This window comes from Eretmochelys imbricata, chromosome 4 (genome assembly GCF_965152235.1).
Source record: "Eretmochelys imbricata isolate rEreImb1 chromosome 4, rEreImb1.hap1, whole genome shotgun sequence".
Classification (NCBI taxonomy): Eukaryota; Metazoa; Chordata; order Testudines; family Cheloniidae; genus Eretmochelys; species Eretmochelys imbricata.
The window spans coordinates 140,986,940-141,010,784 of NC_135575.1; the positions used below are offsets into that span (position 1 = coordinate 140,986,940).

General features: G+C 46.2%; 1 protein-coding gene across 8 annotated transcripts in view; it reads left to right on the forward strand.

Annotated features, from left to right (window-relative positions):
* The window catches only part of SFXN5 (sideroflexin 5), a 171,634-nt gene that overhangs the window by 143,617 nt on the left and 4,172 nt on the right, over positions 1-23,845 (forward strand). For 2 of the 8 annotated variants that reach the window (XR_013346040.1, XR_013346043.1), the window contains one exon: positions 21,600-21,791. The exons of 1 other annotated variant lie outside the window; for it this stretch is intronic. Coding sequence is in view for 2 of the 7 variants with exons in the window: in XM_077816054.1 (XP_077672180.1) it covers positions 19,703-19,780 (78 nt within the window). In the remaining 5 variants the exon portion in view is untranslated. Of the gene's footprint in view, positions 1-18,311; positions 18,379-19,702; positions 19,800-21,599; positions 21,856-22,168; positions 23,620-23,845 lie in introns of those variants that run through there. 5 more of the 8 variants (XR_013346042.1, XM_077816055.1, XR_013346044.1 and 2 more) reach the window with 5 other exon arrangements.

The window sequence follows — 23,845 nt, forward strand, 5'->3', positions numbered from 1 at the left end:
TGGTACAAAGATTAATTGAAAGTGACCTTCTAAAAGCAAAAACAATGTTATCTACAGTGTAAACATGAATCAGAGCTGATTAGCCGCTAAAACAGACTGATGTGCTCTCTGCCCACGCATCGTGTCAGTGAAGGGAAGCCATTACAGCCAGTGGGGTATTGCTCATTATCCACTGGGTTCTCAGCTCTGGTCCCTCAGCTTCAAGAGAATTAAGGTCTTGCTGTGGGAACTTGAGGTATCAAGCATTTTTATATTCAGTCTTAGACTCCCAGTCTTTTAAAAAGTGTTTCCATTTACTGAAGGGTGTGTGTAATCTCCAATCCTGGCGAATCTGATTCCAATCTGTTTAATGGCTGTTGAGCTTTGGAGACCTTCAGAACCTAGGAAGTGAGTGGAGTAGGTCAGTTCTCTAAAACCATAATCGCTTCAGAGCCAGTTCTTCACAGACTTGGCTAGTTCTCCTGTCACAGCCCATCAGTCCTGAGTCTCAATTCAGGATCTGAGTGTGTGATGTGTTTGGCTTATGTGTGTTCACTAGTGGCCCACAAAATCTGCCAGACCTGCTTCCTCTTCCATCTATGCTTCCTGTGTGTCTGGATATGAACTCTTTGCCCAGTGCCACAAGTATTTGTTTTGTTTGTGGAGGTAGTAGGTGTAAAGCAGCTATAGATTGGACATTAGAGGCAGTCTGCTTGTAACAAGCCATGGAGCAAATGATTGGCAACAGGAGTGTAACCAGGGTATTCAGCTCCAAAGACACCATGATCCAAAGAGGGACCATTTAAAATAACAGTAAATGAGCCAAATTTGACTCTGTTATGCACGTACTACCCTATTGACGTCAGTGAGTAAATGAGCCTAGCAGCTGATTCACTATTAAGCTCTCTCTTAGTTTAGGAGCTTCAACAGCTTTCTGTCCTTAATTTAGTTTAGTGGGCTGAAGGGAGAAGCCTTGTTCGTTTAATGCATTTATTTTGATTGTACGGAGCTCCCATTGTTGACTCTGAGCACTTTACAAAGCGTTCAAGAAACAGTACTGCACAGAGTTAAAGCCCTGGAACAGATTTAAAGGGGTGCCCCAGAAACCTATGCAAAAGCCAGAGATCTTAATAGCAATTCCTATCACCAAACCTCTGCTTCCCCATCCTGTCTAACTGCTTGCTCCCCATAAGCCTCAGAAAAATGGTGAGTTTTGCCACGTTCTGAAGATTAATGAAGCAGGCCATTTGGCTGGGTTTTTTTAAGCCGTAAGATTTGATTCTGCTTTTGTTTACACCAACGTAGGTCAGAAGTAGCTGCCTCAGAGTCAGTGGAGTTACACCAGTTCAAAGCCAGTGTAAGTGAAATCAGAATCTGGCCTTAAAACTGTCCACATAGACATTAGAATAGTAACCCTTGAGTTGATCAACCAAGCTTTGGGAAAGTCAGTGCATTGACTTGGGTCTTGGACCCATATCTCGTCAAGAGCAGAGCCCCAGGTGTTTTCTGATTCACTTCATACTGCAGACCTATGCTTCAGAAGCTCAATTTTCTTTTCTTCTGTTTCTAGCCCTTATGGTTGAGAAGATAACTCTGAAAACAGAAACCAAGTGTACACCAATGCAGTGATGTCTCCCTGGGTCTGCAGCAAGCCTAAAATATTATGGGAATATGGTGGGAATTATCCCATTAATCTCAAGAGGGTGTTGACTCTGAAACCTAATTGCAGCACTAAGTATTGCGCTGCAGATCGCTTTAGCAGAAATAGCCAGCTAATATTCTTAGCTCACAGTCTCAAAGTGCTTCCCATGCCTCTCGCAGCACCTCCTGCCCAGCTGCTGTAACCTACAGCATACTCACTGACTGTCCCTCCAGTGCAGTTATGCATTGCCTGTTCAAACATCTGCAACATGTCCAACGCTGAAAATGGGAATTGCATAAAATCAGTTGAATTCAGCATCCCAATAAATAAGCCAGGGGCTGCCCTACTGAGTTTATTGTTCATGTACATATTTAATTAACTCAAACCCTTTATTTTCTATTTGGAAATTGTGCAGCAGTTTCTTTTAGACTGCTTCACCTGCAGAGTCCAGGGATCTCGCAGCAGAACCCAGGTCCAGCATGCTGTGTAGAGCACGGGGCTCTGGTTACAAGGGCTGAAGCATCTGGAAGAGGAGTCAGTGACAGAGAGACCCAGGCCCCATCACAGGCTCAGTTTAAATACTTCTAGTAGCTGACTAGATGTAGGACAAACCATCACCAAGAATGAGGCTGATTGCAATTGAAATTCTTTTCTTAAAAATAATCTTCCCTTCAGATCTCCAGGGCAAGAGGAAAAACATCTAAAATACAAGACTGAGCTATTGTTTTCCAATCTGTTTCAGCCTTCATCTTGTTGGCAGGCTACATTAGAAAAGCAAAAGGTTAATGAGCCAATGTGCAGTGGGATTATTGCAGTAAAGATGACAGTGAACCAGTAATTACTAATTAGATGCAGTTTAACAGGAGGAACAAGTGAAATCTCCTCTTCACCAACTGTCAATAATTAGCAGTTTTGGTGAGGTTGAAATGTGTCCACAGTTAAAAGGCTGATTTTTTAATGAAATGGCACTTGACAAAAAGAGCTGTATGGAGGTCACAAACATAGCCCTTCAGAAGCATCCTTATATCATACTTAGGAGTGAAATCAGATGCAAGGCAACAGGGGTTCTCCAAGCAACCATCTCTCCCTTAGGACTGCCTTGCTTGAGGGGATTCTCTACAGTAGTTTTGTCCAATTTGTAGAGGAGTGGGGGAAAGGATTTGCCAGCTGCTGCGGGTGGGGAGATGTTTAAGAAGTGAGAAGTATGGTGGTTTGTCTTTAGTCCCAGGCATGAGGGATGGTGTCCTTTGATGCTGATGGCTTTAGGCAGCATAAAAGCTCATTAGCCAAAACCGACATTTATGGTCAAGGTTGACCTTGAAAACTGCCCTTCTTGTGACAAGTGCCCGGAGATCTTGAATGTCCACAAGTGTTAGAACCTCAGTTTTATGTGCCAGCTGAAAGACTATGATGTACACTTCAGCAGATCCACAACTCCAGTAGCCAACGCTTTCCTGGGTCATTGGTTCGGTACCACTCCTTGGGAAAAGCAATCACCTGCAGAAATTCCAGTACTTCTTCCTGCAGTCTTAAGATGTTCCTGGGAGAGCTCCTTTCTATGTATTGACCTAGCCCAGTTTAGGAATATGAAGGGATCTCAGTGCAAGAGAGCGCTATTGCAAACCAACAGAATGACTCATAGACAAGAAGAAAAGGAGTACTTGTGGCACCTTAGAGACTAACCAGTTTATTTGAGCATGAGCTTTCATGAGCTACAGCTCACTTCATCAGATATCTGATGAAGTGAGCTGTAGCTCACGAAAGCTCATGCTCAAATAAACTGGTTAGTCTCTAAGGTGCCACAAGTACTCCTTTTCTTTTTGCGAATACAGACTAACACGGCTGTTACTCTGAAACCTGTCATAGACAAGAGTAACTTTAGTTTCTAATGCTGATTCAAGTTTGTTGTAATTCGTGAACCCATTTAACTTCCCATGTAACTCCTTTGACTTCAGTGGTGGTCCACTAGGGTTGAATAAGACCCTGTGTGTCGGCTGGTCCCGCTGCTGTTATGAGCTGTGGTGGGCCGGAGATAAAAGCTGTGGTATTTGGAGCTGTATCAGGTTCAGCTTTGGGTGACTAGTGGAGGATGGTGGGTGTTCATGTTTGGAGTAGATGGGTAGGGGTGGACTAACTCCTGACTGAAGTTAGAGTTTGAATGAGTGGTCCCTGTCCAGTGAAGGACAGAAGTATAGTACCCCATCGGAAGGGGGAAATGAGGGCAAGGATGGTGATGTAGCATCTGCTTGCGGTATAGCAGAGTGACCCCCACACACAGAAAAAAGGGCTGCAAGTGAGTGAGTGTATAGGACTGAAGTGTAGGTTACCTGCTCATCCTTTCAATTGATGAAATAATGGAAATCTAGACACCCTGCTGTAAGCAGATATTGGACAACACACACACGACTCTCACATTTTTTGGTAGCAGGCTCATGACTTTATGGTTTTATCTGGCTTGGGACTCCTGGGCTTCGCTTGAGTTGAAGTAACTTTTGACGGGTGGGAGGGCTGAAGGGACACAACCCACAACCTTTATTATTCTTCACATAGCGGCAGAGAAACCATTTCATTCTGCATAGTGTTAGGATCATGCCCTAGCTATTAGCCAGGATGGGCAGGGATAGTGTCCCTAGCCTCTGTTTGCCGGAAGTTGGGAATGAGCGACAGGGGTTGGATCACTTGATGGTTCCCTGTTCTCTTCATTCCCTCTGGGGCACCTGGCATTGGCCACTGCCGGAAGACAGGAGACTGGGCTAGATGGATCTTTGGTCTGACCCGATATGGCTGTTCTTATGAGCTGTGGAGGGGATCTTGTCGTCTCATTGGGCCATTCTTTACCTTTTATTTTGGCATCTGGGACTATTTAATTTAGATGGAAGGATACATCTTCTCTACTGGACCCCACCCCAGTAACCACAGGGACGGAGCATGGTCTACTGGTTAAAGCATGGGACTGGAAGTCAGGAGACCAGTGTTTTAGTCCCAGCTCTGATTCTCTGTGTGACCCTGAGCAAATCACTTTGTTCTCTGTGCCTCGGTTTCCCCATCTGTAAAATGGGACTAATACTGACCTACCTCCCAGGCCTGTTATGAGGCTTAACTGTCTTTTCACCAGAGCAGCTGGAAGCTCTTTATAGAGTGCTCTAGACTGACAAAGTGCTAATAGTCCTAAATGCTGACGTCTTTCACATTTTCAGTCTTTTACTGAGTGGCTAATTGGATTAATAGGCTCAGAGAGGGTCACACGGCACAGCAGAAATATTGGAATATATAACTCAGAAAGGGGATTGCACACTAAAAACTATAGTTTGCGGGACAAGAAAAGTTCCCACTATTGGCCTGAGGCAGCAAAGCATATCAGTTCAAAACGGCAGACTAGACCCTCTGTCAGAACTGTACAGCCTGCTTGTCAGAAAGGTTTCGATCAGCCTTGATTTAAAGCAGAAGGTCTTTTGCCCATTTGTTTCTTTGACATTTCAATTCCCACCCATCCCTTCCTTTCTCCCTCCCATCAACCTTTTCCAAATAAGATGACAAAGCAAGAAGAGATTTGAGAAAATGACTTGCCTCGTTCAGGCAATCTCTCTTCTCTCCAACTCACTTGCTCGCTCTTTCTCATCTCTTGTTTTCTTTCACCTGCACCAGCTGTTTCTCTGTCTGAGGGCAGGGTTCACAGACCTGGCATGCATTTCCTGAGGAGCCAGATTTCACATGCTGTTTTTCCTTTGGCCTTGCCCTTTGGCCTTCCCTTCACACCTCCACTCCACTCCCCCTATCCCACCTTAACAGCCTGGCATCTGCAGAACACCTTTGCTGCAAAAACAACCAGGGCAAAAAAAAAAAATCACAGTCGCTCGCTTCCTGTAGAGCAGATTCCTCCAACGACTACACCCTTTCATTTCCCTTGAATTGTGATGCTCTCGGAGGCTGCTATCTGGGAGATCATTAGTACAGCAAGGTGCCATGCGTTCTGAAGGCATTAAGAAACACCCAGCAGTGAGTACTGGAACATGTAAAAAGCACCAGCAGAGAGCATGATTGTTCAAACTGAAAGGATCTTTTTTTAGTTCTCCAAGGAAATAAGATGAGATGAAATGTTGGCAATAAGAATCAGAAAACATTTTCCATGTCAGTTCCATGTGTTGCAAATACCCCGCAACTGTTCCTCTCCCACCTAGCTCTGACCCTTGTGTCCACTCCTCCTTTCTCCCCTCCTATCACGTGGAACTGCCCTGTCTATGCCTATGCTCCCCACCGCCAACAATGACTCCATTGTCATGCAGACGGGAAGAAGCCCTGAGCTGCTACTCTACTCTGAGCTAAGCAGCTGCTGAGCCAAGTGACTGCAGCCATTTGGTTCCTTCCTGCTTCCAGCCTGCCCTCTGCTCCAGTCTACTCCAGAGTTGACTGCATTTTAATGGGGAAGCTGTGTGCAGAGCGTTTGTAAAGGCAGATGGCATATCATCAGAACAGTATTCATAATTTCCAAGGCTAGAAGGAACCACTGTGGTCATCTAGTTTGACCTCCGGTATAACACGGCCCCTAGGACTTCCCCAAAATAATACCTATTTGAACTAGAGCATATCCTTTTAGAAGAGCATCCAATCTTGATTTAAAAATTGCCAGCGATGGAGAATCCATCACAGCCCTTAGTAAATCATTCCAGTGCTTAATTACCCTCACTGTATCATTCCTTCTAGTTATAAAAAGCCCAAGGTACCAATGATCACAATTATCTGACCGAATCCTTTGGCGTTATTTGAAACTCTGTTTTTGAGAATGTAGCTGGGGCGAGAGAGGGGAATACATTGGTGAGGTGTCAGATTGCCTCACTTCACCAGCCCACTCCTCCTCCTCCTCGCCTCAGTTGGACAACATCCACACTTTCCAGGTGCCAACCTATTGGCAATAATCTCCCAGAAGCAGCATCTGCCTCCACAGCAGACTCCTGGGAGTTTTTCTTGTGGGCAGCCTGTGGAATCTCTTTAGAGCCTTGTTACTATTAAAGTAACGCGGGAAGCCCCATGCTTCCAGCATAAGTCTGTGCAGTGTCCTGAGTCATGCTTCAGCAGGAGAGAAAAATGCATTGCCCCTTCAATATGGAAAGAAACTAAAGTTTATAAAATGAAGAGGCTTTAATAGCTACGGAGCTGTATCTAGCTATCTATCTAATCCCTCTGTCTATCTGTTTTATACTGCTGCTCATCTCCATAGTATGTCTGAGCACCTTCTATGTAAACTCCATAGCAATAGCAAAGTCCCTAGTGAAGTTGTGGCCACTTCTCCCGTTGTGGGGTACATGGCAGATTGCCAATTTCAATCTAACCCAGACTGATAGCAGATGGAAAATATTTCCTGGTGGCAGCTTGGAGACTTGTGTAAAATGAGTTGAATGGTCAGAATCCAGGTTCTAGTGAGCAGGCATCTAAGTCACAGTTGGCACCTAAATTGTCATCAGTTGGGGCTGAATTGATTAATGGCTGACTTGCCTTGTTCTCTCTCAGTGACCAGCTTGGGGGACCCACACCTCCCTCCTGCCCTGGCTGAGCCTGTGTTGTTGCAGAGAAAGAGATGGAAATTCTGTCTTCCGAGGTTCCCGTTCCCAGCACGAGTTGCTCTTCGTACGTTCTTGAAAATGAGGCAGCAGTTGAGCAAGACGGTTTGATTTAGAAATGCCTCTGTGCACCCGAGTGTAATTACTAGACACACTGGCATTTCTCCTCCCTTGAATGTCACAAGTGAGCAATATTCAGGTTTATTCAGCGCCCAGGTTTTTGTTCCCATGCCCCTGTCCAAACAACAGGGACATGTGAGCAGGTCGATCTGTGTTTTGACGTCTGTTTACGATAGTGGCCACTTGTTTCCTGACCCACCCACCACATTTCTGCTCTTTCCGTGGGTTGCCTTTGAAGCTCGAAAGCGCGCCCTTTCCACCCACAGAAACTGGCCCAATAAAAGACATTACCTCCCCCACCTTGCATCTCTGCCTAATACAGGCCTGTCACCGTTGCTTCCAATCTCCCATTGAAATCAAGTCCAGGTGAAGATAATGAAAGAGAAGGGTGCTCAGCACCTTGCAGGATCAGGCCCTAAGCCTGTAACCTTGATCCCTAGAGCAGTAGCTTGAAGAATTGCCTTGAACTGAACAGTTATTTGTGGTCATGTAATGTGGGTGGGGAGAGAAAGAACCCCTTTGTACTGCACAGAAGGCTTCAATAACAATGTCAGAAAGGGATCTGGTTTCATGTTTATATCTCTGTCCCTGGGATACAGGTTCAAGTATGTAAACTATCCATCCTGCAAGCACAAACTCCTGCAGGTGTGTGGGTGCTGGTGAGCATAAAAAACATTCCTGACACCATCTCTTTTAAGGAATCTTCACCTCCTGATAGCTATAAGCCATTAAGAGTCAAAGGAAAGAGCTGACATCCCACAACTTTAGGTAAACAGCTAAACATTAACCCTTAAAGAGGCTTGAAAGCCATACTTAAAAGGCACTTTATGGAAAGAAACCATTTTTCCAGGGCCTGCTAATTGCCTTCTTTCTTCAGGACATTTCTCAACGGTCCCTTACTCAAAGAGATGGCTGCTGTGCCTCTCCCCACAAGTGCAGTGGCCATACTCAAAGTGAGGTGTTAAGGACACATGGCTTAGCAAGGAGAACTGTTCCAGATTTGCTTGCCATAAGAAGAGTTGGTTAATATATAGAAGTTCCAACTAACAAATCAAATTTCCCAAAGGCAAGCAATTATAGTCACGCCCATTGGCCTTTCTAACTGTTTGAGGTTTGTGGTATATTCCTGATAGTCCAACTCTTTGTCCCATCCAACAGAAGGAGACACACTGAAAGCGTGAGATTCTTAAGCAAGGGTAGCCTAGAATTCCTCCTTACCTGTAAGGGGTTAAGAAGCTCAAATAACTTGGTTGGCACCTGATCAAAAGGACCAATGGGGAAAGAAGATACTTTCAAATCTTGGGGGGATATTTTGAGGGAATAGGAACTCCAAGTGGTCCTTTCCCTGATTCTTTGTTAAATCACTTGGTGGTGGCAGCGTACCGTCCAAGGGCCAAGAATTTGTGCCTCGGGGAAATTTTAACCTAAGCTGGTAGAAATAAGCTTAGGGTGTCTTTCATGCGGGTCCCCACATCTGTACCCTAGAGTTCGGAGTGGGGAGGGAACCCTGCCATGGTGGTAGCGGTGGGATCATGTATGGTTATGACAGCCTCTCAGAAGCTACAGCAGCTTCCCTAAATCCTGTAATATCCATCACGCTATCCTTGGTGTTCCCTCCTAGTATAGCATATACCTGCAGAGATTTTATATTCACCCCCAAACAGCCAGGAGTGTTTTCTCCTGCGATGCAATCTGTGTGAGGGATTCTCCTTAAAATGGACTTAATCTGGTTTTATTGCTCATTTTCACCCAAAGAGAAAAATTGCCACTGTCAGAACTATGTGCTGCTGGTGCTGCAGATTGAGAGAGAAAGGAGTTGTATGCAGTGTTTTTGTAGCCATGTTGGTCGCAGGATATTAGAAAGACAAGGTAGGTGAGGTAATGTCTTCTACTGGGCCAACCCACACACCTGCAGGAGTTTTGCGCTTGCAGGATGGATAGTTTACATATTTGAACCTGTGTCCCAGGGACAGAGATAAAAACATTAAACCAGATCCCTTTCTGACATTGTTACTGAATGAGAATAAAACCCTAATGAGAATACAAGATATTTTATTCCAATAAAAGATATTATCTCACCCACCTTGTCTCTCTAGAGAAGGGAGTTGGTATTCACTCTTCTGTCTTTCAACACTTCAAGAGACAATGGCACTTGCTTGAAACACTGTGACTTCATTTGTCATCAAGGAAAGCTTCCATTATACCGCTGTAGGTTTGGCTAATGAATAGTATAAAAATACCAGTTTCGTTTCTCTAATACTTGTTACTCCACAGCACACTCACTAATCACATCATTGAGACGCAGCTCCCTTCGGAGTGTAATGTAGCCTTGTTTAACTAGGCAGAGCAACACCACAGCAGAGGACAGGAAGTGAAGAAGCAAACTGTGTCCGCTTGAAACCACTGGGAATGTGGGAGTTAGATTGTGGGAATCTGATCCTTCTGAATGTCCTTGTTTCTTCAACAGGGATTCACAGGGAGAAAATGCCACCTATTGAACCACCAGTGCCAATTTGTATAGCACCCCGCATGTTCCTTGGTGGTCTCCCATGCAAGTGCTGGTCTAGGCTAACCCTGCTTAGCTTATCTAATCTTGGCAGTCGTGCCGAAAAGCTTGTATGCTTTGGGCCACATTTTGACACTCGTGTGCCTGAAGTTAGTGATTTCAGTGTGGGTGCTCGGCACCTCAGAAAATCAGGCCATTGTGATTCTTGGTGCTTAAATGCAGGTGTAGGTGCCTACGCTGAGCATCGAGATGTGAAAGTGTGGGCCTTTATATCCATCAAAAGAGGACAAAAGTCAAACGTATCTGTATGTGCTGGGGCTTGTATAACCCATTCCAGTAGACAAAGAAGGGCTGCTCGAGAACCCGAGTCCTGCTGGTTTGGTTACAGATGGTCCGTGGCCTTCCCCAGAATGCAATCTCTCCCACATAAACTTCCTGATCTCCTCACTAGTGAGTAAGGAATCTCTCCCCATACAATCTACGTTAAATGCCCCCACACAGCTGACTTCAGAAGGACTTCCTCTTGGGAGGGGGCGGAGTTCTCAGCCCACTACAACAGCTGACTTTAAGGTCAAACATACATGGTTCTGGCTTGTGCCGGCCTCTGATCTTAAAAGAGACATTTTCATAGGACCGGGGTTGGGGCAATCTCCAGTTGTTGGCTAGCAAACAGTTGTCTTTATGTGCATTTATCTTCCACTGTCCATGCGGCAGACATAATCAGGACTTCCCTGCAGAATGAACAAACTGGGGCAAAATTCTTTTTTTGTTCCACGTGAAAGGGCATCAGAAGCCCTGCCCTTGACCAGTCGTGATTCTGTCCCTTCATCTGGTTTGCCACTGCGTGGGAGGAAGTGCCCTGCCTTTGCCTTGGGGTCACCTGTTTTCTGTCTGCGGTGATGAACTTTGGGTTTTGATTCAGTCATGTGCGTAGGAATTGCCACTATGTGAGTGCTTGTAGGCAGTAACTTCACGTTACATGTGTTAACCTCTGAGCTTCTATCCTGCTACGTCTAATGTGCTAATGGCTGCGGGCCAAACACAGTGCATTGTTGCACTTCAAAAGGACCATCCTTTCCACTCCGTCCTTAATTTCACGCCACTGTCTTAGGGTCAGAGTGTTGCCAACTCTCACGATTTCTCTGCAAGCTTTGCAATATCTGATATTTTTCTTAAAACCCCAACTCCTGAAGAGAAGTGATTAGGTAAGAATCTTGGCTTTCATTAATAAAAACCAAACTTTCTAGTCCTCATGATTGTGGAGAAAAATTTCAAAACATGTTCTGAGTGGCCCCAATGGCTCAGAAACCACTAGGCAAATAAAAAGATTTTTTTTTTTTAATCTCCTGGTTTTAATCCCACCTAAGGCGTGTGCATCAAACTCGGATACCAAGCACAGAGAAAGCATCTGAAATGGGCACAACGCTAGAGCCTGAATGTCCACGATAATCAGCTGCTGCTGCTTTTTTTCGGTAGAAAAAACTGAATGTAAAATTCGCTTCTCGGGGTGACATTTTTTTTTAATATCAATCTGAGAATGAGCATCCATGGCCACATGGTAAATCCCTGAACAGAGACATTGGATAGAAGGAGCCCTAAATTCCCCCACTAATCCTCCACATGAAATTCACAGGTAAATTACGCTAGTGAGATTTAAAGCATGTTATTCTCTAAGTGGCCATCTATCATTATGCAAACCCGATCTGCAGTGAAATGGGTAAAAAGAAAAGGAGTACTTGTGGCACCTTAGAGACTAACCAATTTATTTGAGCATGAAGAAGTGAGCTGTAGCTCACGAAAGCTCATGCTCAAATAAATTGGTTAGTCTCTAAGGTGCCACAAGTACTCCTTTTCTTTTTGCGAATACAGACTAACACGGCTGTTACTCTGAAAAGTGAAATGGGTAACCCCTTAGCAGTCAAAAGGATTGTGTGGAAAGCTTCCCTTCACATCCCTCTGCCAGTGCTGCTTATGCCCTGCCTGGAGCACTTCCCGTTCCCACCATCCCAACCCTGCAGTGGCGAATTAGCCACTGGGCCAACAGGGCCTATGCCCAGGAGCCCCAGCTAATTGGGGGGGCCCTGAAAAATGGGCACACCCCAACCCACTCTGCCCACCCAGCACTCCTGCCAGGGAGCGAGGTCAGGGCATGGGTGCTTGCCTCACTCCGCCCACCCGGTGCTCCTGCAGGGGAGTGGTGCAAGCCTCCGTACCCCAACCCAGGTCCCCGGCAGGAGTGCCGGGCAGGCAGAGTGGGGCAAGCCCCCACGCACGGACCCCATTTCCCAGCAGGAGCGGCGGGGGGGTCAGAGGTGGAGGAGACTGCAGGTGGAAGGGGTGGGGAGAGGCCCCCACTTGCTCTAGCCCAGGGCCACCCTGTACCTATGATGAATGTGACCAACTCTGCCCACTGGGTCCCCCTTTAACCGCCACATCAAGACTTCGCTTTTGGAGCCCTTCACAGCTTCTGCTCTGCCTACATCTCAGACTTTGTCTCCTATTGTGTCTCCCCGGGCCTCTGCACACCACCGGTGAGGCCCCTCTCAATTCCCTGTCCCTTTCCTTCTCCTCCATTTGTGGGCATTTCCCCACATGGCACAGGGCACCCTTTCAATCCCAGACATCCCAACCTGTCAAACTTCACAAGAAGTAAGCTTGTATTTTTTTTAAAAAAACCCTCAAAATGGAAAAATAACGAGTGTTTTTTAAACAATTCCCACCTCTGGCTCTCTGGTGCAACCTGACTTATTGCTTTCTTTTAGGCTGTAAGCTCTTTGGGGCAGAGGCTGTATCTCTGTGTACGGAGCACTTTGCCAGCTCTAGCCAGATTGCGTGATGGCTTTGTGATGCAGATTAAGGTCCCTCCCGGAGGAGGATGAAAGCACACGTGTAACAGCCTATTCCTTGTATCCCCCCGTCCAAGCCCTCGAGCTTTCTCCTTTAACACCTTGAAGGGGGGGCGGGGGGACTGTTTTCTAGCCACTAATGCAAAAGCAAAAAAGCACCTTGGCGATTCTTGACTTTCCCTTCATCACCAGACAGTATTGAAAGCTCTTAGGGAATGTCATTCCTCCATTTCAAATTCCATACTTTAAAGTGCCAAACAAAAGGCCATGATCAAAGCAGAGTCAGAAAGAAATGAGTCACTAAAGCCCTCGATAGCACAAAGTAATCACTGGCTAAATGGCTTGGCACCCAGCAGCTGTGCAAGTATCTTTGATCCCTGCATTTCTCGTGTATCCAGCCTCACTTCCCACAGTTTATGCTTTTGTTTGGTTACGTACATTGTGCCAAATCTATGCATCATTGTTATTAACTATGCTGCACAACACAGCCACTCAGAACTTCCTGGTGACATCCAGATCCTCCTGCTCCAAAAGCCTTTGAATTACGGGCGAACCTCTGTTTGGTATGAGCAGTATAAGGCCAATGACATATATTCAGGCAGTTTTGATTCCTTCCAGCAGAGGGCATGGGGGAACACAGAAGCCTGTTCATTATGGCACTTGTCAGTGAGACCATTTAAAGAATGATCCACCTGAGTTTTCTAAGCTTCATGGAGAAAATTCAGTATGAAAAAATGTTGGGGTCTTTCCCACTCTTTCACTCTACATACTGGTCATTGTTTATGGGGATTTGTGGAATGACCCAATTTGCTGATCCACATAATGGAGGAGAGAGAGTTGACTTATTTGTGAGAGAGAGAACACCTCAGATAGGGAATGTGGCTGTCCAGGAAGTGAAGAGACCCCCATGGTACAGAAGTGCCGTAGAGAGCATATTTCTAGTTGGTGCCCGAGGCCGAGAGGGTTAGCAAGCCTAACACATCCCCATAGCTCTTCTTCCGCTGTTGGGGCTACGGATGCTCCTGGCGTAAGTGCCATCCATAGGTGGCTCGGCGGAGGCTGAGCGCCCCCTCCTGCAAAGGACACTAATGTGCATCTGTCTTCCTGCCACTGTTGCAGTGGGTGAATTTGGACCCAGCGATTTAGGGGAAAGCCGTCGTGGAAACCCTGCCACCTGTCAGAGCAGCAGAAAAATTAGCTGCCTGGCAAAAGTGGTTTGAAATAGTCGAACAAACCCGCGCTGGGGAGCCTGGAGTCCGAGATATTTCCAAACCTTGCCACGTGACTCTGTGAAAATAACCTCTTGAAGGCCTGGGTCTGTTGTGTCTTACCACTGCATATAGAATACCTTTGTGTCTAGCAGCCAGTGCTACAGACTCATCCTGGGGTCTGATAGTCAAGCCAGGCACTTTCTAGCTCTCCCAGCGTTGTCACTGTGACACTTTCTGGGGCTACCCAGGGTTGGGAGACACCTGACTGCCACCTGCCTTTAGTGCCAGGAAGCCTTGTTTGTGCCTGCCGTGGGTCTGCTCCCAACTCCACCTGCCACCAGGAACACAAGCACTGCTCTCTCTCTGCAGGTTAGTGACAGGCACACCCCACCTCCGAGCATCTCCCTGGAGGATCCAGCCCCATTCCACTGGACATCATGATATTTCCAGATTCGCTGCTCCCAAAGGAATAGTACACCTCAGTTTACCAGTCCCACGTGAGATCACTGCTCTGCTTAGCACACAGAACATAGATATGCTTATAGTGAAAACAAGCCAAACTTTAGTTAACAAAGAATAGAGATTTGAGTGATAGCAAGTAGAAGTATTGGAAACAAAGGGTTATATATAAAATAAAATCATCACTGGCTTTCTAGAGCCTAGACTTATTTAACTAAATACTTCCGTGTCTTCTAGGGCAGTGCTCACCCCAAAGTCCTTCCAGCAGTTTTCATCCAGGCCTGGCTGGGATCCTTTTCTCATGAGATGAAAAGTGGTGCCAGCTTGTCCCCTAGGTAAAGAATCCAGGGTGTACCTCTGTACACCGTTATAACCCCTAAAGTTCATTGTCTTCACTCCTAAACAGCCTACTCCTCTGTTTTGTTTTGTTTTCCTGCAGATTTTCTCTCATATATATTTTCCACACTCTTGATGAGGATCTGGCGCAGTATGCAATTAGCCGCCCATGGTAGGACATACAATGCACAGTGTACACATGACCAGACAGAGAGAGAGAAGGGTCTGCTATACCCTTGCCTGAAGGGAACCTGTCCAAGGCCTGTCACCGCCTTGGGACTGGTCTTTAACCTCAAGGGTTTAAGACCATAATTTCCAGGATAGATACTTTAACTCCTTCACTATTATCCATATGTACATTTTTTAAATGATTATCTTGAGCAGTAAGCTACTGCCTCTTGGCAGAGACATCACATGCCACCCTTTGGCAAAATAATATGTATACAGGGAAGCCCTGTAAAACCCTATGCATCCCTCATACCATCTGTCAGTTGACACCAAGGGGTCCTTGAGCCACAGTCCCCAGCAATAAAGATTCTGCAAGCCACATTGTTACATCCATGCAATCTCATTGTCTCCACATTTTGTCTGTTGACTTCAATAGGATTGCCTGGGTAAAATTTGGCACTGCAAATTGGAATTCAATTAGCAGTTCTATTGGTGATGCATGACGCAAAGTAGAATCAGGCTCCCGCTCCCTGTGTTGGCTTTGCAAGGGTCACAGTAGTAAAATGTAATAAAAGCTTATTCTGGCAGCAGATCTGACTTCTGGACACACCCAGGCATCAGGTTTGGTTAGTGAAAGGTGCCGTTTGTACAGTGTAACATTTCAATGCAGCCCACGCTCATTGCAGGCTAGTACAGTCAACCCACATGTGTTCTTATACAGCCAAATCCATGGTCATGCATCGTGGGGAAAGGAAAAGGCCCGGTTTGTAAAACCGAGGGCTAGAGTCTGGAAAGCAGTGACTCTGAAAAGGACTTGAGCTGAATGTGAGCTCCCAGGGTGACACAATCCTTGGATCCATAAACAGGGGAATCCTGAGTAGAAGTAGGAAGGCGTTATTACCACTATATATGGTAGTAGTGAGACCAGTGCATATTTTTAAAAGGATGCTGAAAAATTGGAAAGGGGTCAGTAAAATGTTATAAGAATGATTCCAAGTCTTGTAAACATGCCATACATTGAGATCCTTGAGAAGCTCGGTCTATTCAAAGAGATGATTAAGAGGCTGTTTAATAATCGTTGGTAAGTACCTACAGAGGGAGAAGATTTCTGAAAGCAGAGGGCTCTTTAATCTAGCAGATAAAGGCACAAGATTTGGTGACTGGAAGTTTGAAGTTAGAAAAATTCAAACTGGAAATACGATGCAAATTTTTAACAGCGATGGTAAATAATCATGGAACAGGTGTGGTAAGATCACTGGGAGTCTTTAAATTGAGGTTGGATATCTTTCTAAATTATCTGTTCTAATTCAGTCAAAAGTAGTTTGGTTAGATGGAAAAATAACTGGTCAAGGTTCTTTGGCCTGTGTTATGCCGGAAATCAGACTAGATTACCCTAATATTCCCTGGCCCCATAGTAGATGTTATCAGTCTCTGCCCCAGGCCTTATAATCTATTGAAAAGTAACACGGGATGCAGTTATGGCTGACTTCCCTGCATCCAGCACTGGCAGGAAGTTGTTAATCAGATGGAATCATGATAAACACATGGAGATGATGGAGGAATTAAAAGCATGCACGGTTTGTGCACCCCGACCCTGCAGTCTCCATTCAGGCAAAGTCAGAGCTTTGAGTGCAAGATTGGACCATTTATTTCCAGATCTTGCTCTTCCTTTCACTGCAACAGCTTGGTGTCAGTGGGGCTGTACAGATGCCATAAGGAGAATTCTGCCCAGGAGTTTTGTGGAAGGGGAACTCTCCAAGCTGCTCTCACATTAGCAAATCCCACTTTCCTTCCTGATTCTGCCTTTTAACGAGAGAGAGTTTCAATTTTGGGGAGCTAAGGGGAGCTTCATGGAAGTTCTCTTTGATCTGAAGAGAAGAGAGCAGGGTTTGCTGTCTTAAAATGTATTTTTAATTGTTTTTCTTTTTTTGGAGAGCAGTCCTCAGCCTTATAAAAATAAACATGGCACTGCGGGGTTCTGGTTCCATTTTTGAATTTTATCCCTATTAACAATATGGTTTCATTTACTGTCAGTAAAAAAAAAAAAAGGAATTCTGAAATAACATGGGAGAGCTTTAGAAGCCAGTTACAGTCTGCGTAGACCATCTTACTGCAGGAACGAAAGAGGATAAAAACCTACTTGATTGCTTGTCCATCTCCCGCAGGGTAGGCTGTGACTTCTTTGATTGTACAGCACCATGGACCCCGGGTCCTGTCTGGCATCTCTAGATGCTGCTGTAATACAGAGAATAATCATGCTCATCATGAGCTACAACTACACTGGATTTTAGCCGCATTTGTTTGAAAATGCCATTTGGTAGGTGCTCTGGGTTCCACCATCCCATTCCGGGTGAATTCATAGATTATAGGGCCAGAACGGACCATTATGATCAATTAGTCTGACCTACATAACATGGGCCATGGATCCTCACCCAGCAAGTTCTGCATCAACACTTGTGTTTGAACTCTGCCATCATCACCTCTCTTTTTACTCCTGCCCCATAGAACAAGAGAACCAAGCCCAGATCCCCTTCCCCCACCGCCTCATGATGGAGCCTCAGTCAATACATGTTGACCCTCCCCTCTAGAAAACTGTTTTTTGGGGGTTGGGTTTTTTTTTTTTTTTTTTTTTTGGCTGAGCGATTAGCTGTATGCCAAATCCATCTGGTCCTGTCTCCCCTAGCTGCCTTCCATATCATTACAGGATCCCTGGCAGGAAGCCTAGACCTGTCTCCCTCCTTACACCCTTAGGAGCACATTCCTTTCTACACCTTTTCCTGAGCCGGGAGAGAAATGATTATCAACCCCCAACACAAAGCATCTGCTTTCTGCCTGCTTCTGCTTCACTGGACGCGCGTGTACGTTACACCCATGTCAGCAGCGAATGCAAAACACACACAACCCCCAACCTCGCAGACCCGCACACAACATGGGCTGATTAAACTTTCAGCTCCCAGAGCCTGTATCACACGCTTTCTCTCTGTCTCCACAGTCCCAGCTGTGACCGCCGCACCATTTGTTCTGCCAGCCCACGCCAGCTCTCGAAGCCAGTTCTTTATCACCCCAATTAGCCTTGTCTGTACTGATTAGAGGAGAGAGGCTTCCACGGCAGGGGACAGACGGGGGGAATAGAACTTACTCACAGCGGCCACCAGCAAGAGGCTTTCCCATTAAAGTGCCTTTGTTCCCCTCAAGGGATACATTTCACTGGGTCAAGAGCGTGGCTGGAAAGCTGGCTCTGCCATGCTGGGTTATGCTCATTTATAAACAGATGCTTGAGAAGGGACAGAGGGTGGATTTGTTTTAAATGCACCTGGTAATCTGCTGGAGGGAGGATGCAGGCTTGTCAGAACTGCCTCGAATCCCAGAACATAAGAGTGCAGGGAATAATACTGAGCCAGACCAGCCAGCTTGACTTAACAAGAGCAGGAATAGTATGGCTCGTTCCCTGCTGTGAAAAGCACCTTTTCTGCTTTGCTGTGCGTCCAGGTCATTTCCCAGGACCGAGCCAACTCCTGCGGACGTCGACGGTGAAGGTTTCTTTGGCAGGAGCAGGGTAGGCTTTGCTTCTCCTTGGTTTGGCATTTCACATTACCGAGTGGGTCTCCCACCCTTGAGGCTGCCATGTTCTCTCCCTGACCCTTTTCAGCACTCTTTGGGGACAGGGATTGTAAACTCCAGTTCCCTTCTGTGGGTTCTTGAGCTGTTCTCCCACTGCTCGAGTCCCTTTTCTCCCAGGCCTCCCAGCAACTATTGTCCCTGATTTAGTGGGGGATCTCTCCTCCCCCTCCCCCCAAGTCTGCTGTGTGTAGCTGAGCTCCCACGTGGAAAGGAGAACCGGCACCATTATAACCCCACCTCGCAAAGGATGCTTCTTGGGGAGGGACAGAGATGAGTCACCCCATATGGGTGGGTTTGGGGACCCAGCAGACATACATCTCCCCCCCCCCCATGTACCCAGTGAAGTGGGGCCGTACTCCCTATTCCTTGGAGCACCCTTTCTGGTGGACCTATCTCTTTAAAGGGGATTCATGGGGTGGCCATGACCAAGGAAGAGCCTGGTAGCAGGACTTCAGTGCAGCTGTGCTACTAGGGAGCTAGATAGGGGTGGTCACCAGGGTCCAGAGCAGCTGTAAGGGTGCAGGGCCTCTACACCAATTATCATGACCTGCAGATCCCCCAGAGTTTGGGGCTGGGTGCTAGATCCTATTCCAAAGCCTGGAGGCATACCCTGCTCTCCCCAACAGATCTGCATAGGACTTCCCCCCCTGAGCCCCACCCCTTGTGGGTGAGGAGAGGGGTGGTGATGTGACCCTTGGTGCCAAATCGAATCCATGATGCTGCAGTCAGTGGTGAGCCAGTTCAGAGAGTGGAGGGCCAGGGAGATGTGTTCCTGGCCATCTGAGTTGCTAAGCAGGTGGGTGCTTCCTTTGCACCCCTGGAGCTTCTTCAGGGCACAGGGCTTCATTCCTCATTGTAACAAGCTGCAAGAGCCAAACCTTGGAGATCACAAATGTGCAGATCACGGTGGCCAGGCTAGTGTTTGATAGGGTGGGCTGTGGTCTTCTGGACAGGTAAAGAGGGAAGTTTGGAGCTTTTCTCCCTTCAGGACTATTTGGGAACCTAGTAGCACTTAGGAGTCTAGAAGGACCCTGGGCTGTGGACCACTTAACATGAAGGCAAATGCCTTGAAAAGAGAGGAAGTCAGTTCTCTGGAGCATTTCCCTCTTCCCACCAGCATCACCACAGTCATTTAGCGTTAGCTGGCTGCTCTTTCTCCGGGAGCTGATTTTGGCCAGGCACAGAGGGAGCTGGGTGATGATGCCGTTTGCATTTGATGTGAAGTATCTGTACAGCTGGGTATCGTCTCCATGCTCCAGGCACTCCGGCCTCTGTTGTCTCGCCAGCAGTTCCAACAGCTTCATGGAGATGTTGCGTCGTGTGTGGAAGAGGATTGAGCCTGGTAGTGCACTGCAGGTGAGAGGTATAGAGACCCATGCACCAATGCCCACAGCAGCCCTCAGAGTTATCTGGGAGGAAGTCCCTGATTCAGGCATTTCCATTCACTCGAGACCTTCTTGGAGATGAGGCAAAAGTATTTGCTGATCATTGGTATCAAATGCTACAGAGGCCCAGCAGGATGAGGATGGATGGACTCCCCTGGGATCTGGACAGCGGGTGGACATCTGTCAGAACCAAGAGTCTCAGTACCATTCCCTGGCCCAAAGCCAGGCTGAGCAGATTCCAGGATATTGGCAGCTGATCTAACAACATACACTGAACTATATTAAACTACGCTTTTAACACCAAAACGGGGGTGGAAAGTACGGTGCATGGGTATGTGGAGGTAGCCAAGCTAATGCTGCTGCTGAGACTTTTAACTACTGCTTTCCCTGACTTGCAAGTCTACTGCCTGAAAGTATCATCACCTTATTTTCCCCCATTAGATTTCCAAACGACGGGAATAGCCCCCTGGGTGCATTTCTCATCAATGCACTGCTGGTACCTCTACTAAGTACTTTGTTCCTTTATCTGCCCCATATCTGATACCAATATGATACCATATCCGCGCTTCTGGGAGTGCACACGGGGCAGTGCTTATAACATCTCCCCAGCTGCCTTTATTGGAGTCATGCAGGGCTGGACTGGCCTCAGGGCTCCCCGTCCCCCAGTGCCAGAGATCTCCCAGTCAGTTATTCCAGTCTAACGGGGGCATGCGTGGGCCCAACAGTGCATGGCAATAAAATGCACCCAGGGCACCTATGATCGTTTACACAGCTGTTTTACCCCTATTATCTGCTAAGGGTCTCTGGAAAGAGACCCCTCCCACTGCCTGGACTTCCTGTGCTATGAATTCGGTCTCTCCCCCGTCGGCTTTGCCTTCTTCCTGGTCAAACAGCATCTCGTCTCCACTGTCCCCTCGGCTCCCACACCAGCATTACCAGCCACCTCTTCGCCATCCTTAATCCCCTCCTACTGCCTTCCCTCCCCCACCCCAATGCCTGCCTCCCTCGCTGTGCAGTATCAGGCGGGACTCGGCTGTGTGGCGGGAGTGTGCTGTAGCCCTTACAGGGGTGTCTTCCTCAGTGGAGGCAGGGGGCCCCAGGAGACCAGAGCGCCCCCGGGGCGATGCAGGTCCACACTTACTGCAGGGCTGTGCATACAGTGCAAAATTTCGCCCAGTGGTTCTCAACCAGGGGTATGCATATCCCTGGGGTACACAGAGCTCTTCCAGGGGGCACATCAACTCATCTAGAGATTTGTCTAGTTTTTACAACAGGCTACAGAAAAAGCACTAGCTAAGTCAGTGCAAACTACAATTTCATACAGACAATGACTTGTTTATACTGCTCTATACACTAGACACTGAAATGCAAGTACAATGTTTACATTCCAGTTGATTTATTTTATGATGATATGGTAAAAATGAGAAAGTCGGCAATTTTTCAGTACGAGTGTGCCTGTGACACTTTTGTATTGTTATGTCTGGTTTTGTAAGCAAGTGTTTTTTAAGTGAGGTGAAACCTGGGGTACGCAAGACAGATCAGACTCCTGAAAAGGGTACAGTAGTCTGGAAAGGTTGAGAGCTACTGATCTAGCCCATAACTTGCTGTCCCTAGAAATCCCCCTCTGTGTAGAGGGTCAAATTCATCATTCCCACATAAAGCCCATTGTCTGGGGCGTTGTGCAGAGAGCTAAGTGGTGCTATGAATTCACACCCCAAGCCTATGCAAGCGGAAACCACAGCTCCTCCTGACTCACTGTTCCATCCACCAGGTTCAGATAGCAGCTGCTGCCACTTTGTGCATCCTCCTCGGGCAGGATCCTGCGGTTGCTCCATCTTCAGCAACTGCCTCTGCGCTGGTTTGAATTGGCTGCAGCATACTCCCTTGCATGCCTGTTCCACCGTTTCACCCAGCTCTGTATCCTCACCGTGAGGTTGAAGTGGTGCAGGTAGCTTTACACAAGGTGAATTTCCCATCCTGACCTAACTCTGTGGGTGTGTTAACAGAGCACAGAATTAGGTCATGAGGTGAGTCTGTGACTAACCTCTAGGTATATATCTCCCTTACCTATGTCTTTTAGCTAGGTAATTCTAAGGCACTTCTCGCTGTGATATTTAATACTGATCTGTGAAACTGCACTACATCGATGTGTAAAAAAACTTTTCTTTCCATACCAGAGGGGAAAAAATAGAAAGAAAAGCTCTCTCAGAGCCAGCCAGATCAGAGTTAATCCTGGTATCAAAATGGCGGCTGTCACTTCTCCTGTACAATTAGAGGAAAGGCTATTCTATCCTTGTTGAGTTGCTTCCCCCTGTTATAATGCTCTACTTTGTGTTTCAGTAAAAGAAGAAATGGTGAAGCTGCTAATAATGGCACTAAAAGAAAATATGCTACATCTGTTATGGATAGCAGTACAAAATTAGCTGATCACACCTCTGACACCCAAGATGTCTTCACTTAAAATACTCGTTGGCTTACTTTACATAATTTGCTGATTATATTTAAAAGAAATACAATTTTGCAATTACTGTTCTTTCTGGTGTGCTATCTATGCATCATTTTCTTTTTATGTTTATATATTTCTCCTTCATTAGTGCAGTCTGAAGGGTGATTAGATCCCTTCAAACATTTTACAGAGGTTAAACGTTGATTAAGATTTAATTATTACTGTAAATAGCTTGGAATGACATATGGTGCAAAAACCTGACATATGTGCATTTGAATAAATGAAGTGCTATTTCCCATGATGCCTCAGTGGCTGTTTAACAGCTTTGCTGAAGGGTTATGTTGCACCTCATGTTAAGATTGCTTTGATGTTATATTTTGTTGGGTTTGTGCAGCTGAAAAGCGAAGAACAGTTTTTCCAGTTTTTAAAAACATTGAATATTTTAAATACCTAAATTGTTTTGCACAAATTTTTGCTAATTTGTCTAACTAGGTTAAACATTTTCAAAAGCATTTAGATTTTAACGTGGGTTCCTAGCATTGTGTCAGCTACAGCACTGATTAAATGGATAGGATTTTCCAAAATATGATACTGGAAGGTGCAGTGTCCTGTTTCTGGGGAGATCCTGGCCTGGATTGGACAATAAGAATTCCTCCTACCCACCCCAATCTCGTCCTCCAAGTACAGAGGTTCTAACTATTTTTGGATCACAGAAAAGCTTTTTTGTAAGTCTGATTGGAAAAAATAAAAGAGATTTCACAGAGAGAAAAAGTGCAGCGGAGAATGGGAAAACGCTGCCTTTAAAATATTCAGCATAGAAGATCCACTGATAAACTTTTCAAAGATTTATATAGTATATTATTTAGTCTGTTATATAGTGTATTATGTTCTTTAACGCTTCTTTATCATGCCATAGGTGTGCATAGTGCTTTACAGAGAGAAGTGTAGGACAGGAAGGGACCTCAAGAGGTCATCTAGTCCCATCCCCTGGACTCATGGCAGGACTAAGGAAGACATGGGATAAAATCCTGGTCCAACTGAAATCATCTGGACTTTTGCCACCAACTTCAACAAGGCTAGGATTTCCCTGCTAGTCCCCATCCTGAGACTTTAGGGCCCTGATCCTGGAATTGGATCTGAACATGCAGACTCTTGCTCCCACAAGGAGTGCCCCATTGACTTCACTGGGTCTTGGCACAGTCAAAAGGGTGGTGTTAGGCTGCTCAATACCTTTGTGAATCCGACCCAAAGCGTCCATCCATGTGGATCTAACTGCAGGATTGGGGACTGGATTGGATCTGACATGATGGAGGGAGAGGTGTCATCAGGCAAGGGAAAGGGAAATGTATGTAAAATAAGACAATAGAGTTTCTTTTTTTTAAAAAAAAATGTGTTGTGTGGCTGTTTAATATAGAATTTCAAGAGTTGGAAAGGGCGGGAATATGAGTCATTTCACATACCATAATGCAATATAAACTGGCATGATAAGAGCATGAGTAGGGCAACAAAAATGATTAGGGGACTGGAACACATGACTTATGAGGAGAGGCTGAGGGAACTGGGATTGTTTC